Consider the following 14,978-nt stretch of genomic DNA (forward strand, 5'->3'; position numbering starts at 1 on the left):
CCGACCAGGTTTTAACCCGGTTGTCTGTGTGCCACAAGGCTGTGATATCCAGCTGAGCTAAAACTTAGGCATTAGATTGGGGAGCTAACAAATCTCTTCAGGTCTCAGACTAGGTTACCTTTTCTTTGAGCTTCCAAACCACTTTCATTATACTAGGAGTTGTTTACATGACCCACCAGTATTAGGGTTGAGGCTGAACGTCCCTCCAGCGTTGCCAGTCTCGATGAAGTAGCTGACCCGTCCGTTCTCCCCCTGGTCGGCATCTCGCGCCACAACGTAGAGAACCACGAAGCCCACAGGCTGGTCCTCCATGACGCTAACCGCGGATGGCGAGCTGAACACTGGAGCGTTGTCATTCTCATCTGTCACAAACACCCTCACCGTCACCGAGCCCCAGCGCCGTTGGCTGGCGTTCAGGGCGGAGTCTGTTGCCTGGACGACCAGGATAAGGGAGGAAGTGACCTCATGGTCCAGTTCCTGCGCCAGGGTCAGGACGCCAGTGGAAGGGTCAAGGGCCAGGAGGTCAGTGAGGTCAGGGTACTGGAACATAGTATAATTAAATACAATGTTTTTAGTCCAAGGTACTGGAACAGACTAGAATATAATGTAACTTTATTAGTCCAGGGTACTGAAACAGACTAGAATAAATATAACTTTATTAGTCCAGGGTACTGAAACAGACTAGAATAAATATAACTTTATTAGTCCAGGTACTGAAACAGACTAGAATAAATATAACTTTATTAGTCCAGGGTACTGAAACAGACTAGAATAAATATAACTTTATTAGTCCAGGGTACTGAAACAGACTAGAATAAATATAACTTTATTAGTCCAGGGTACTGAAACAGAGGAGAAGAGAACATAACTTTATTAATCCATTTGCAGAGATAAATCATTCTTCTGCTCTACTCCCTAAACCGCTAGTTTATGGGGTTAGGTGCCTTGCTCAAGGGCACAATGGCAGGTGATGGTCTATTTGCCAGTGAGTTCATCTCCAACTTTCACGACTGGTCTGGAATTTGAAACAGCAACGTTCCTGTTACTGATTTGCTTCTCTAACCTGTGGGTCTTAACCCTAACCTCCTAACCCTAACCTCCTAACCCTAACCCCCTAACTAGGGATGCACAATATATCGGTGAAGATATCGGAATCAGACGATATTATCTAAAAATGCCAATATCAACATCGGCCTGATGTCTAGTTTAATGCCGATGTGCAAAACCGATGTCAAAGCTGACGTGCATAGCTATATAACGTAGTTACATGACGTAATGACGCCACATAAAATTTTGCGCTACACGTGCAACACAGCATTCATAACCTAGCCCACAATGTCTGCTGTGTGGATCGAGCAGTCAACAAGTCGAGTAGTCATTTGAAAGAGTAAGAAAATGTCAGTGAAAAACTCAAAGGCGAAATCCATTAACAACAAGATAATGGAATTCATTGACCTTGACAATCAACAATTCTCTGTCGTGGGTGATGTTGGCTTTCGCTGACTGGTCGAGCAGCGGTACATACTAACGTTACCAAGTGCGCTATTTTTCAGATGTTGCCCTACCGGAGTTGCACAGTATTTTTGAAACGCACATCCATAAGCTACTTGCTATGGGCGTCACTACTATTAGATTCACGACTGACATTTAGACCAGCGATGTCAGCCCCATGAGCATGCTGAGTCTGACAGCACAGTGGGTCGTCGAGGATTTTGTACTGAGGAAAGTCATATTTCATGCTCATGAATGTGCTGGTTGTCATACCACTGCTGCCATTTCAATGGCATTTGAGAACATGTTTGAAACTTGGAAACATGAACACACTAGCTAGCTCCAATCAAACAAGTGACTCATCGAACAAAAAACGTATCAACTGCGCCTGCAGCAGATGTGATACCCTCTGTCATGGCATTGAAACGCCTGCTCAACAAAACTAGCGACACAGGCTGTGAACAAGCGATTCGGTGGCATTCTCTCTTTACTGTGTCGCCACCATGCTCGATGCTAGGTACAAGAACCGCTACTTCGCTGCAGACAAGAAACGGGGTTTACGTGAAATGTTACATACAGCTGGACAAGATGGAAATGGACACAGTGACAGTGTGCACCGAGGAAGAGAAGGCCACAGACAGACAGAGCTGAAACTTCACTGCTTGACATGTATGATGAAATCCTAGTTGAGACTGAACAAATGAACGAAACAACACAGCAAGTAAGTGAAAGAAATAGATTTTGATTATGTTTTACTGGTAATGGGGACATACGTAAATGCCAACAAAATAACTTTTTGGTCAGTGTGGGTGTGTGTGTGTGTGTGTGTGTGTGTGTGTGTGTGTGTGTGTGTGTAACCTTTATTTAACTAGGCAAACCAGTTAAGAACAAATTCTTATTTACAATGACGGCCCGGATGACGCTGGGCCAATTGTGCACCGCCCTATGGTACTCCCGGATGTGATACAGCCTGGATTCGAACCAGGGACTGTAGTGACGCCTTTTGCACTGAGATGAGATGCCTTAGACAGCTGCGTCCATGTGTGTGTATTAACTATTTAACTGTACTAGAATGCTTAAAAGGCCACTCAAATGTTAAATATCGGTTATCGGTATAGTTTTTTTTTGGCAATGAAAATATTGGATATTGGTATCGGCCAAAAATGTAAGATCGGTGCATCACTACTCCTAACCCTAACCTCCTAACCCTACCTGGTGCAGGATGGAGTAGGTCAGCAGGCTGTTGGGCCCTGATCCGTCCTGGTCCGAGGCCTGGAAGGTGTAGATGGACGCCCCAGGCTCCATGTTCTCAGGTATCACCACGGTAACGGGGTCCTCCGGAAAGCGGGGTGCATGGTCGTTGCTGTCCTCCACTTCGATGTCCAGCTGCACCAGGTGGCTGCTGGGTAACGTCTTGGAGAAGTCGTCCACCTCTATCTGTAGTGTGTAGCGGGCGGAGCGCTCGTAATCCAGCTCCCTCGCCAGGTACACGTCACCTGTCTGACGGTCCACCATGAACGTTCCGTCTCGGTCTGACCCACCCACCACCGTGTAGGTCACCTGACCAGCCTCAGGGAGCTCAAAGCCATCATGTGACCTCACAGAGCCAATCATAGAGCCTGGTGTGGCCTCCTCGACGGAGTTGAAGGACATGGAGAGGGAGTTGGCTTTGGAAGGAACTCTGCTCGCACTCTGGACCTGTGGACAGAGAGATTGGAATTTGGTAAGCATATATCCTCAATACACCACTCAGGACCTACGGTCAGACAGACAGGGATGTGGTTAGCATACTGTATATCATCAATTTATTCAATATATAATTCAATATATATGTATAAATAAAAGCTTGTAGCTAGCTAACTTCATCACCAGGCTCAATTGGGAGAGCCGGCTGGAGGACGAAATTAGTAGCTAGCTAATCAATGTTTCATATAACTGGGATCTCCAAACAATCTATTAACTGTTGAGGGACATTATTAGCAACTATGAATATCATGACAGTTAATGATAATCAATTTAGCAAGATAGCTGTATATCAACAGTCAGCAAACTCATGCTACAGGGCATTCGGAAAGTATTCAGACCCCTTCACTTTTTCCGCATTTTGTTACGTTACAGCCTTAATCTAAAATGGATTTGTTTTAAATCTCCCTCATCAATCTACACACAATAACCCATAATGGCAAAGAAAAAACTGGTTTTTAGATTTGTTTGCAAATTTAGAAATTAAATAAAACTGAAATATCACTTTTACATAAGTATTCACACCCTTTACTCAGTACTTTGTTGAAGCACCTTTGGCAGCGATTACAGCCTTGATTCTTCTTGGGTATGATGCTACAAGCTTGGCACACCTGCATTTGGGGAGTTTCTCCCATTCTTCTCTGCAGATCCTCTCAAGCTCTGTCAGGTTGGATGGGGAGCGTCGCTGCACAGCTATTTTCAGGTCTTCCCAGAGATATTTGGATGGGTTCAAGTCCGGGTTCTGGCTGAGCCACTCAAGGACATTCAGAGACTTGTCCAAATGCCACTCCTGCGTTGTCTTGGCTATGTGCTTAGGGTCGTTGTCCTGTTGGAAGGTGAACCTTCGCCTGAGTCTGCGCTCTTAAGCGATCTGGAGCAGGTTTTCATCAAGGATCTCTGTGTACTTTGCTCCGTTCATCTTTCCCTCGATCCTGACAAGTGCTGCTGAAAAACATCCCCACAGCATGATGCTGCCACAACCATGCTTCACCGTAGGGATGGTGCCAGGTTTCCTCCAGACGTGCTGGCATTCAGGCCAAAGAGTTAAATCTCGGGTTTCATCAGACCAGAGAATCTTGTTTCTCATGGTCTGAGAGTCCTTTAGGTGCCTTTTGGCAAACTCCAAGCGGGCTGTCATGTGCCTTTTACTGAGGAGTGGCTTCCGTCTGGCTACTCTACCATAAAGGCCTGATTGGTGGACTGCTTCAGAGATGGTTGTCCTTCTGGAAGATTCTCCCATCTCCACAAGGGAACTCTGGAGCTCTGTCAGAGTGACCATCGGGTTCTTGGTCACCCCCCTGACTAAGGCCCTTCTCCCACGATTGCTCAGTTTGGCCCGGGCGGCCAACTCTAGGAAGAGTCTTGAGTCTTGGTTCAAAACTTCTTCCATTTAAGAATGATTGAGGCCACTGTGTTCTTGGGGACCTTCAACGCTGCAGACATTTTTTGGTATCCTTCCCCAGATCTGTGCCTTGACACAATCCTGTCTCGGAGATCTACGGACAACTCCTTCGACCTCATGGCTTGTTTTATACTCTGACATGCACTGTCAACTGTGGGACCTTATATAGACAGGGGTTTGCCTTTACAAATAATGTTCAATCAATTGAATTTACCACAGGTGGACTCCAATCAAGTTGTAGAAACATCTCAAGGATGATCAATGGAATCAGGATGCACCTGAGCTCAATTTCGAGTCTCATAGCAAAGGGTCTGAATTCTTATATAAATAAGGTATTTTTATTTAATTTTTGCAAATTTCTAAAAACCTGTTTTGCTTTGTCATTATGTGTAAATTGATGGGGTAAAAAAAATATTGAATCTATTTTAGAATAAGGCTGTAACGTAACAGGGTGGAAATATTCAAGGGGTCTGAATACTTTCCGAATGTACTGAATGTGCCTAATAATGATCTTTATAATACCTAGTGGCAGTTGGAGCTACATTTTCCAATACAACACTAAAGAATCAAAATATTAAACAGGACGCTGTGAACCAGGAACAGATTTCAACCAACTCTATTTCATCATTAGGAATAAAAGAAACTGAACGTTTTAAGAGTTTTTTTTACAAACTGCTAGCGCTAATCACATTTAAACAGATAGGCATGTCACTGCCAGGAAAAATAATAAAGGATACAAGTAATAATAATCGGAAAAGGACATTTTTGTGATCTTTCAGATCTCGCTGCAGCAGGCAGGGCTCGGTCGTCTACAGTACTGTTTTTACACCTCCCTTGATGACCAATCAGAAGAACATGAAAGACCTCGGCTTTGACGCATCGCTCCCTTCGTATGGAAACAGGCACCAGAAGTTACACATATGACACATTGTTCTAATAATCCTGTTTTTCAGTTCAGCTCTAAGCAGGGGATGGAGTCACAGGGTTTAAAGATCTGAGCGAGACAGAGAGAGAGAGAGAGAGAGAGAGATAGAAAGAGAGAGAGGAAGGAAAATAAAATAGTTTTGTGCGCTTATCCATTTTTCTTCTCAACAAATCCTTGTTGATGCTTAATTCATTACAGCCTACAATACCTCGATAAACCAGTTACACTATACAGCACCACTATGTTGGCAGTCACTAAACAGCCCATGCTCTTTATGAAACATAATATGACAAACTGTGAATTAACTCCACATTAGGCGGCAAATTGAGCGTTACCAATCGTTAGAATTAGTGAGATCATATCCTTTCCCTACTGCTGTACTTGTCTTGGACGGTGTGAGGGTCTGAAATGATGACGTGATAGAAACGCGTCAACAGACAAGAACAACACAACCCTGTTTAATCCTATTACACACTAATTATTACTCACATTCTTACATCAGAAGAACAGGAGAAATGAGGGAAGGAAACATTTTTAGAAAAAAGTAACCCAGCGAAGCTGTTTTACTGCAGCCATTACAAGACCCTTCTATTTTCCTGGAACCTTAAAGATTCTGGGTCTGTGTTCCAAATGGCACCCATTCCCTACATAGGGCACTGGTCAAAAGAAGTGCACCATACAGGGAATAGGGTGTCATTTGGGATGCACATTGGATTTACAGCTACAGAGTTCCTTCCATTGTGCTAGCCTGGCCGGTCACTATTTAGTTGTACATTAAATATTAATTAAATTAACTTGAATGATGTATTTTATGTGGGTGCACATCCCAGGTGGTGTTGTATTGAAGCGGGGCTACTGTATTAAAAGTGTTGAAGTCATTCAGTATGGCCTTGATCAGAGGAATCACAGCTGGTGATCATCATGGGCCAGATGGGAGCACTTGATTCATACCTAGTTTTCCATCTTTTACTCAAAGAGAAATTCCCCTTTTGAAAAGTCACAGAGGAGGATAAAGGAGGGTGGAAAAGGAGGGAAGGTTGTCAGAACTCAGCTTGACATGTCTATTTGGAACAACTTTGTTGTGAGGAGCCAGACATCAAGAGCAAGTTTGACTTAGTACTTTTCTCAGTACTTTAGTTTAATGTGGGATATTTGATAGATAGGTGTTGATCTAGTAGTTTTCTGACCTTTACTATTAGGATACAGCTAGATCAGTGAGAAGGAAGGTGGTAGGGGATAGTAGATAGGGTATATGACATAGGAGATAGCAATCTGAGGCAGAGCTCTCATCTGTATGTGTAGTTTACAGGTAGCGCTGTGAGAGGGAAGGAGGTAGGGGCTAGGGGTTTTACCTGTATGTGTAGTTTACAGGTAGCGCTGTGAGAGGGAAGGAGGTAGGGTCTAGGGGTTAGGAGGTAGGGGTCTTACCTGTATGTGTAGTGTACAGGTAGCGCTGTGAGAGGGAAGGAGGTAGGGGCTAGGGGTCTTACCTGTATGTGTAGTGTACAGGTAGCGCTGTGAGAGGGAAGGAGGTAGGGGCTAGGGGTTAGGAGGTAGGGGTCTTACCTGTATGTGTAGTGTACAGGTAGAGCTGTGAGATGGCTGGCCTCGGTCAGTGGCGGTCACAGTGAAGCTGTACTCAGCTCTGTCAGAGCGACTCAGAGGAGAGGAGGAACGCAGTTCACCTGTAGTAGGGTTCAGAGAGAAACGCTCTGCTCTGGGACCTGTAGAGGAGGGAGGGAGGGAGAAAAAGAGAGTGAAAGAGTGAGTGAGAAGTGCAGATATAAATTGTTACAGAGTCTTTTTGGAAACAATGCCAGAAGAAAACAATGCATTCCTCACATAATCACTCAATGGCAGAAAATAGCATTAACAAAATGTAATCTTCAATCATTAACTCACACACAATCCCTCCCTCCCTCTCTCTCCCTCCCTCCCTCCTTCCATCCCTCTCTCACCTGACATGGAGTAGTACACAGTGCCGTTCTCTCCCTCATCAGGGTCATTGGCCTGTACTTTCCCCAGCAGTAGACCTGACGCCTGACCCTCCATCACCTACAGAAGGAAAGCATAAGATAAAACGGTGACTTTGTTTTCTTCTCAACGCTGACCACTAACATATCATGTAAGATCCCATCCTCTAAGGGCCCTGGTCAAAAGTAATGTATAATATATAGAATAAGGTGCCATTTGAGACGCAGCCTCAGTATTACCTGCATGGTCAGTCCTCTGCCAGGCTGGCTGTGTCTGAAGGAGGGAGTGTTGTCGTTCTCATCCAGGACGGTGATAAAGGCTGTCCCTGTAGCGCTGCGCGGGGGAGTACCTCCATCCTGAACCACCAACAACACCTGGTAACTACTCTGTTGTTCCCTGTCCAGACCTACACGGGTACTGATCTCACCTGAGGGAGAGAGGGAGAGGACACAGGGATGGAGGAGGGAGAGAGAAAGAGAGAGATAGGAGGGAGAGGAGTAATGAAGACAAATTAAAGGGAGAGACAGTAGTCTTTGATCACACACAAACACACACATGCACACACGCACCCACAAACATACACAAACGCACACATACACACACAAAGGCATGGCAGGAACCTGAACAGCTGCAGTGGAGGTTAGAATGATCAGCCCCAGGCGAGCAGCTACACACAGTCCCACAGTCACAGCAGGCCAATTAGGGCCCAGCAGGACCCTCAACACTGCAGATAACCTGATTTACTATCACAGAGAACAGACAGGCCAGGGACAGGCCAGGGACAGGCCAGGGACAGGCCAGGGACAGGCCAGGGACAGGCCAGGGACAGGCCAAGGACAGGCCAAGGAAAGGCCAGGGGTCTGCAGTAGGAGAAGGAGTCAGGATGAATGGCCATGTAAACTGTAGTGTTGTGTGTCTGAAGTGCCTATGGTAAATATAAAGTTGTTAAACACTGAGTGTACAAAACATAGACCAGGTGACCAGGTGAAAGCTGTGATCCCTTATTGATGTCCCTTGTTAAATCCACTTCAATCAGTGTAGATGAAGGGGAGGAGACAGGTTAAAGAAGGATTGTTAAGCCTTGAGACAATTGAAACATGGATTGTGTATGTGTGCCATTCAGAGGGTGAATGAGCAAGACAAAGTGCCATTGAACGGCGTATGGTAGTAGGTGCCAGGCGCACCGATTTTTATCAAGAACTGCAGCGCTGCTGGGTTTTTCATGCTCAACAGTTTCCCGTGTGTATCAAGAATAGTCCACTACCCAAAGGACATCCACCCAACCTTGATAAAACAGTGGGAAGCATTGGAGTCAACATGGGCCAGCATCCCTGTGGAACACTTTCGAGTGTAACTCAATATTAGGAAGGTGTTCTTAATGTTTTGTACACTCAGTGTATCTTTCTTTATTCCATTCATTAGCAGTCTTTGAACTACCTGTGTGTGAGTTGATCTGGAAGTGTCTGTCTGGGTGTAGGAGTCTGTAACTGAGCCTGCCGTTGAGGCCCGTGTCGCGGTCTGTAGCCAACACCCGCCCGAAACCTGAACCCACTGGAAGGTTCTCTCTCACGGCCAGGAAAGCCCTCGCCTGGATCAGACGGGGAGAGTTGTCGTTCTCATCGGTCACCGACACTCTCACCGTGGCACTGCCTGTCTTCTTCAGCTGCCCGTGGCCCGCCGTGGCCAGAACCATCAACATGTACATGTCCTTCACCTGGGCAAAGGTCATGGATGCACATTAAAGGGACATTACATTATAAATGAAAGTTAGTCAGATGTTTTCAGGTCTGTAAAGAAGTCTAATGTCAACATGAATGAGATCTACATGATCAATGTCAATCAAAGTGGCTTAAAGGAGCATTCAGTGTGCGGGTCTGGAAAGGTTCATATATCTTCCTGTCACATGTCCCTCACCTCTCTGTCCAGGGCGCTCTTCACAAACAGCCAGCCGCTGTCTACTGCGATGCCAAACCCTGCTGCGTCTCCGTCAGGTCTCAGGTGGAACGCCAGTGGAGAGGAGGAGCCTGAACCCGTAGTGTCCCGGCTCAGAGCTCGCACCTGTAGATGGATGAATTAAGTACTTAATCAAAAATACATATACAGCCAAAACATCAGAGAACTGACCGTTCGGTTTGATATGTGAGATATTATGTCTATTGTTATATACAGCAAAATATGTCCAAGACAATGTTCCCCTTTCAACCTGTAGATGAACAGTATACATGAAGTGTAGCAGATATTGGTACGGTTACCCGGATACAGATGAAGCCTATTTTGGAAAACATAACCATTTCAATGGAAATTCTAATTGTTTCTATTCCAGGATAGGATTACTGTAGTCTGGGTCTGGGAAACCCGCCCTCAATATCATTTTCTTATATACAGCAGAATTGTTTCCAAGACAGTTTTCCTCTTGGTGACGATAAAGGTTTGCACATTATTTGGATAGTTCCCTGTAGACGATCTACAGATACTCAAACTATCAACAACCTATCAACTGCAACTCTGTTGATACATAACAGCTTGCTGGGGTTACGGTTAGGAATAGTTAGTTGAAATGTTGTTGACAGTTAGTTGAACAATCTACTGAACATACCTGTAGGAAGCGTGTGCTGAGCGGCGTGTTCTCCCTCAGCTCCACGCGATAGGTCAGGGTGTCGAACACGGGACCTTGGTCATTCTCCGCCTGGACGTGCACCACAAGCATCATGGTAGAGCTCAGCTGGGGAGCACCACCATCTTTAGCTGTCACCGTCAGGTCATAGCGTGGCGTTACGTCGTACGACAGCTCGCCAACCAGCCGGATCTCCCCCGTGCTGCGCTCCATGGAAAAGGTTCTTTGACCTCCGCTTGAGGTTGCGGTGGAGGAAAGGTCAAAGGTCACCTGGCCATTGATACCGGAGTCCCGGTCTTGGGCCTGGACGCGGTAGACCATGGTCCCCATCCCTGTGTGCTCCGGGAGGAGGAGAGACTCAGAAGAGGAGGGCAGGAAGACAGGGGTGTTGTCGTTGATGTCCTGGATGGTGATGTGGACGTGGGTCTGACCGAAGGCAGGGGGGCTGCCGCTACGAGCCTGGAGCTCCAGGGTTAGAGAAGGCTGGGCCTCGTGGTCCAGGGGAAGGCTGGTCCGCAGGGCTCCGCTCTCTGGGTCCACGGTGAAGTAGCCAGCAGGGTCTCCAGAGGAGATGCTGTACAGGATGTCCTTACTGGGAACGCCTGGGAACAGACAGGGGAAGTTTCAAGTTTAATGTATTATTATTATCCTGTATGTACAGGATACACATGGTATACACTGTCCAACGAAATGCATACTTGCAGGTTCCTTCTCAACAATGCAACAACACCTCCTGAGTGCCGCAGTGGTCTAAGGCACTGCATCGCAGTGCTAGTTTTGCCACCAGAGATTCTGGGTTCAAGTCCAGGCTCTGTCGCGACCGGGAGACCAATGGGGCAGTGCACAATTGGTCCAGCGTCGTTCGGGTTAGGGGAGGGTTTGGCCGGCAGGGATGTCCTTGTCCCATCGCGCACTAGCGACTCCTGTGGCGGGCCGAGCGCAGTGCACGCTGACACGGTCGCCAGGTGTACGGTGTTTCCTCCGACACATTGGTGCGGCTGGCTTCCGGGTTAAGTGGGCATTGTGTCAAGAAGCAGTGCGGCTTGGCTGGGTTGTGTTTCGGCGGACGCACAGCTCTCGACCTTCGCCTCTCCCGAGTCCGTACGGGAGTTACAGTGATGAGACAAGACTGTAACTACCAATTGGATACCATGAAATTGGGGAGAAAAAGGGGTTAAAAAAAGATCATAAAAGTATAATACAGGAAGGCACAATTTATAGTCCAATATTTACACGTGTATTGCAGAAGGGGGGATTGGGGGACAAGTGTTTTATTTGTGCAGTATTTAGCAATCATAATAAGAGTCTGGCAGTAGCATTTGTGATGTGTGTGTATAGTAGCATGAATGTATGTGTATGAGTGTATTTCTGTGTGGGTGTGTGCATGAGTTAGTGCATGTGTCTGATGTGACGACCCTTCCGCTCTGTCTGCCGAATTCTTTCTCTTTGCTCTTGTTTTCCTTAATAGGATGTCGGGGGGCGGAGCCGGGAGGGTTGTCAGCGAAATGGGACACCTGGACTCGGGTGTGTCCCAGTATAAATACACCTCTTCCCCATTCATTGGGGAGACTCTCTCCATGCAGACACACTGATAGATTTTGGTTGTGGCTGTTTTGTTTATTTGCGTTGGCACCTTTCAACACCCCTCATTATCACATTTATGCACGCAACCACTCCCTTACACTACTGATTACACACACCATTGTTAATTGTATTTAGTTTACTTTAGTTAATAAATATATCTCCACATTGTCTCCCTTTTTGTTACGAACTTGGAGCTGGTTCGTGACAAGTGGGAGTTCATCCGGGATCTTGAAGGTATTGTGTTTGGGCTCGTCCGGGATCTTGAAGGTATTGTGTTTGGGCTCGTCCGGGATCTTGAAGGTATTGTGTTTGGGCTCGTCCGGGATCTTGAAGGTATTGTGTTTGGGCTCGTCCGGGATCTTGAAGGTATTGTGTTTGGGCTCGTCCGGGATCTTGAAGGTATTGTGTTTGGGCTCGTCCGGGATCTTGAAGGTATTGTGTTTAGGCTCGTCCGGGATCTTGAAGGTATTGTGTTTGGGCTCGTCCGGGATCTTGAAGGTATTGTGTTTGGGCTCGTCCGGGATCTTGAAGGTATTGTCTTTGGGAGAAAACGTGGAGTTAATGTTAAACTCTGTAGGTGCTTTGTTTGCATTTTTTGTTACAGCTTGTTTGAGTTGTAATGTTTGGTGCCCAGTGTTGGTTGCCTTTGTTTGTTTGGTAAACTTGCCACTGCGGTGGATAGTTGGTTGTGTGCTGCGTTGGAGAGAGTACATTGGTTAGTTTCCAGGCCCTTGCCCAGGCTGGAGACTCTTGCTCTACTTGCTGTTGGGACATCGGTCTGAGAAGGTGAGTACAATCGGCTGTGTACCTCAGTGGGAGATTTGGGTAGGGTAGTGACACTTACTACCTGGAGCTATAGCCTTTCTTTTTCCTCTGTTAGGCTTAGCGATGTGTTTCACTTTGGAATACGTTGGGCATGGTTATTTTGTTTGTTGTTTTTGTGTGGTGTCTGTGGACTGAGCAGTTGTCTCGGGGGCACATCCGTGGCTTCGGGGAATCTGCCAGCGTGCTGGGGGGTACATTTCCTTGCCAGCAGGCTACAGTGCGTAATTACCCACCGCAAATCTGCACGAAGACTAGGGTTGAGTTACTGTAGGTTTTGGGGAAGCTCCATATGTATCTCATCTCTCTGCTGTGGTGCCCAGTGTGATTGGCAGTTCTCTTGTTGTGGTCCGGTCTGGTGTGCTCAGCAGAGGGGAGGAGCGAGATAATTTTTTTATGATTTACTTCTGACTATGGCATCTAATGGAGATGAGTTCATTCACTTTCCATCAGAGGAACTGTTAGAATTATGTACTAAAGAACAGCTGTTGAAGATCGCTGAACACTATAAGGTTGAAATTAGTGATAAACGTCTAAAATTCTGTTATGTTGATGTTTAATTTAATGAGAAGGACCCTGAGATGTTCTTCTCGTTGGAGCTTGTTGCTGACCCGCTCTCTTGTTCACCCTGTTCCTGAATGTTTATGTGACTGACCATTGTTTGGTATTGTCCTGTTCTGTCGCTCTTGTCTGTTCCCTTCTGGTCTCGTTTTCTTCTTTCCTCTTAAAGGTTGCTTCCTGTGCACAACGGTTGCTGAGCTATGGGGGAACGAGGTTGGCTGGGGCAAGTGGAAGTGTGAACATGTACCCCCTCGTCAATTTGGGACACAGAGGCTGGGTCAATTTGGGACGCAGAGGCTGGTATGGTGTTCCGGGGTCCTTGTTGGTCCCCGGTTTTATGGGGGGGTGAGGCGAATTCTTTCTATTTGCTCTTGTTTTCCTTAATAGGATGTCGGGGGCGGAGCCGGGAGGGTTGTCAGCGAAATGGGACACCTGGACTCGGGTGTGTCCCAGTATAAATACACCTCTTCCCCATTCATTGGGGAGACTCTCTCCATGCAGACACACTGATAGATTTTGGTTGTGGCTGTTTTGTTTATTTGCGTTGGCACCTTTCAACACCCCTCATTATCACATTTATGCACGCAACCACTCCCTTACACTACTGATTACACACACCATTGTTAATTGTATTTAGTTTACTTTAGTTAATAAATATATCTCCACGTTGTCTCCCTTTTTGTTACGAACTTGGAGCTGGTTGGTGACAGTGAATACAGATGCCATTGTGTGTGTGGGAGTTTATTTGTATCTTTTGAAGCGAGTTGACAAGATCCAGAGCCACTCCAGACGAGGAGACCAGGACCAGACAGAGACCACTTCAGTTACAATATACTCCCCCCTCAGTCATTTGTCAAGTCTTTTACACTACGACAGAGCCCTAAATATCCAAAGTAATGATTATAAAAACAATGTGCTGGGATGGAATTTGTGATTAATGTGATTTCTAAACTAGGTGTGTACAGTGGCTCACTGCCTATTTGGACAATTGGTACAGGAAGCACAGAACACCCCAGTGAGTCCTTTCAGCACATACTGCCCACACATACCCCCCCACACACACACATACCCCCCCCCCCCCCACACCTACCCACACACCCCCCACACACCCCCCCCCCCACACACACACACATACCCCCCCACACACATACACACCCCCCCCACACACACACACACACACACACATATACCCACCCCACACAAACATGCATGCTTTTAAACAGATGTTATCAGTCCTTAACCAATCATAAGTTCCAATTCCAAGTCACACCCACCGTTATTACTGATGGCCTGTACGATGCCAACCTCAGTCCCTCGCAATACGTCTTCAGACACAGTGAAGCTGTACTGGCTGTGTTCGAACACAGGGGGCGCCACCAGGCCTGCCACCACACTGATGTTGACCCGGGCGTTGACCAGTGCTACCAGACCCCCTCCGTCCTGGGCTGAAACCACCATGGGGATCACCGTGTTGGCCTTGCCATGCAGCGATCGGGACAGGGAGATCACACCTGGCGGAGAAAGGACACAAAACACAGTGGTCAAGGTCAGACACAGCTCCAAATACACACACACAGAGACATGAGGACGGACACACACATACTGTACACACAGCGTCGTCCGGGTTAGGGGAGGGTTTGGCCGGCAAGGATGTCCTTGTCCCATCGCGCACTAGCGACACCTGTGGCGGGCCGGGCGCAGTGCACGCTGACACGGTCGCCAGGTATACGGTGTTTCCTTCGACACCTTGATGCTGCAGGCTTCCGGGTTAAGTGGGCATTGTGTCAAGAAGCAGTGTGACTTGGTTGGGTTGTGTTTCTGAGGACGCACGGCTCTCGACCTTCGCCTCTCCCGAGTTCGTA

At 46.9% G+C, this 14,978-nt stretch overlaps 1 protein-coding gene across 1 annotated transcript in view; it reads right to left on the minus strand.

Annotated features, from left to right (window-relative positions):
* LOC106580990 (protocadherin-16) overlaps window positions 1-14,978 on the minus strand; it is a 237,761-nt gene that overhangs the window by 29,500 nt on the left and 193,283 nt on the right. The window contains exons 5-13 of the mRNA XM_045703726.2: window positions 14,391-14,627; window positions 10,132-10,751; window positions 9,450-9,593; window positions 8,973-9,249; window positions 7,775-7,962; window positions 7,520-7,616; window positions 7,128-7,285; window positions 2,704-3,189; window positions 177-540 (exon numbers count right to left, since the gene is read on the minus strand). Coding sequence (XP_045559682.2) covers window positions 177-540; window positions 2,704-3,189; window positions 7,128-7,285; window positions 7,520-7,616; window positions 7,775-7,962; window positions 8,973-9,249; window positions 9,450-9,593; window positions 10,132-10,751; window positions 14,391-14,627 — 2,571 coding nt within the window. The remainder of the gene's footprint in view (window positions 1-176; window positions 541-2,703; window positions 3,190-7,127; window positions 7,286-7,519; window positions 7,617-7,774; window positions 7,963-8,972; window positions 9,250-9,449; window positions 9,594-10,131; window positions 10,752-14,390; window positions 14,628-14,978) is intronic.

Source organism: Salmo salar, chromosome 20, assembly GCF_965601325.2.
Source record: "Salmo salar chromosome 20, fSalSal1, whole genome shotgun sequence".
Taxonomy (NCBI): Eukaryota; Metazoa; Chordata; class Actinopteri; order Salmoniformes; family Salmonidae; genus Salmo; species Salmo salar.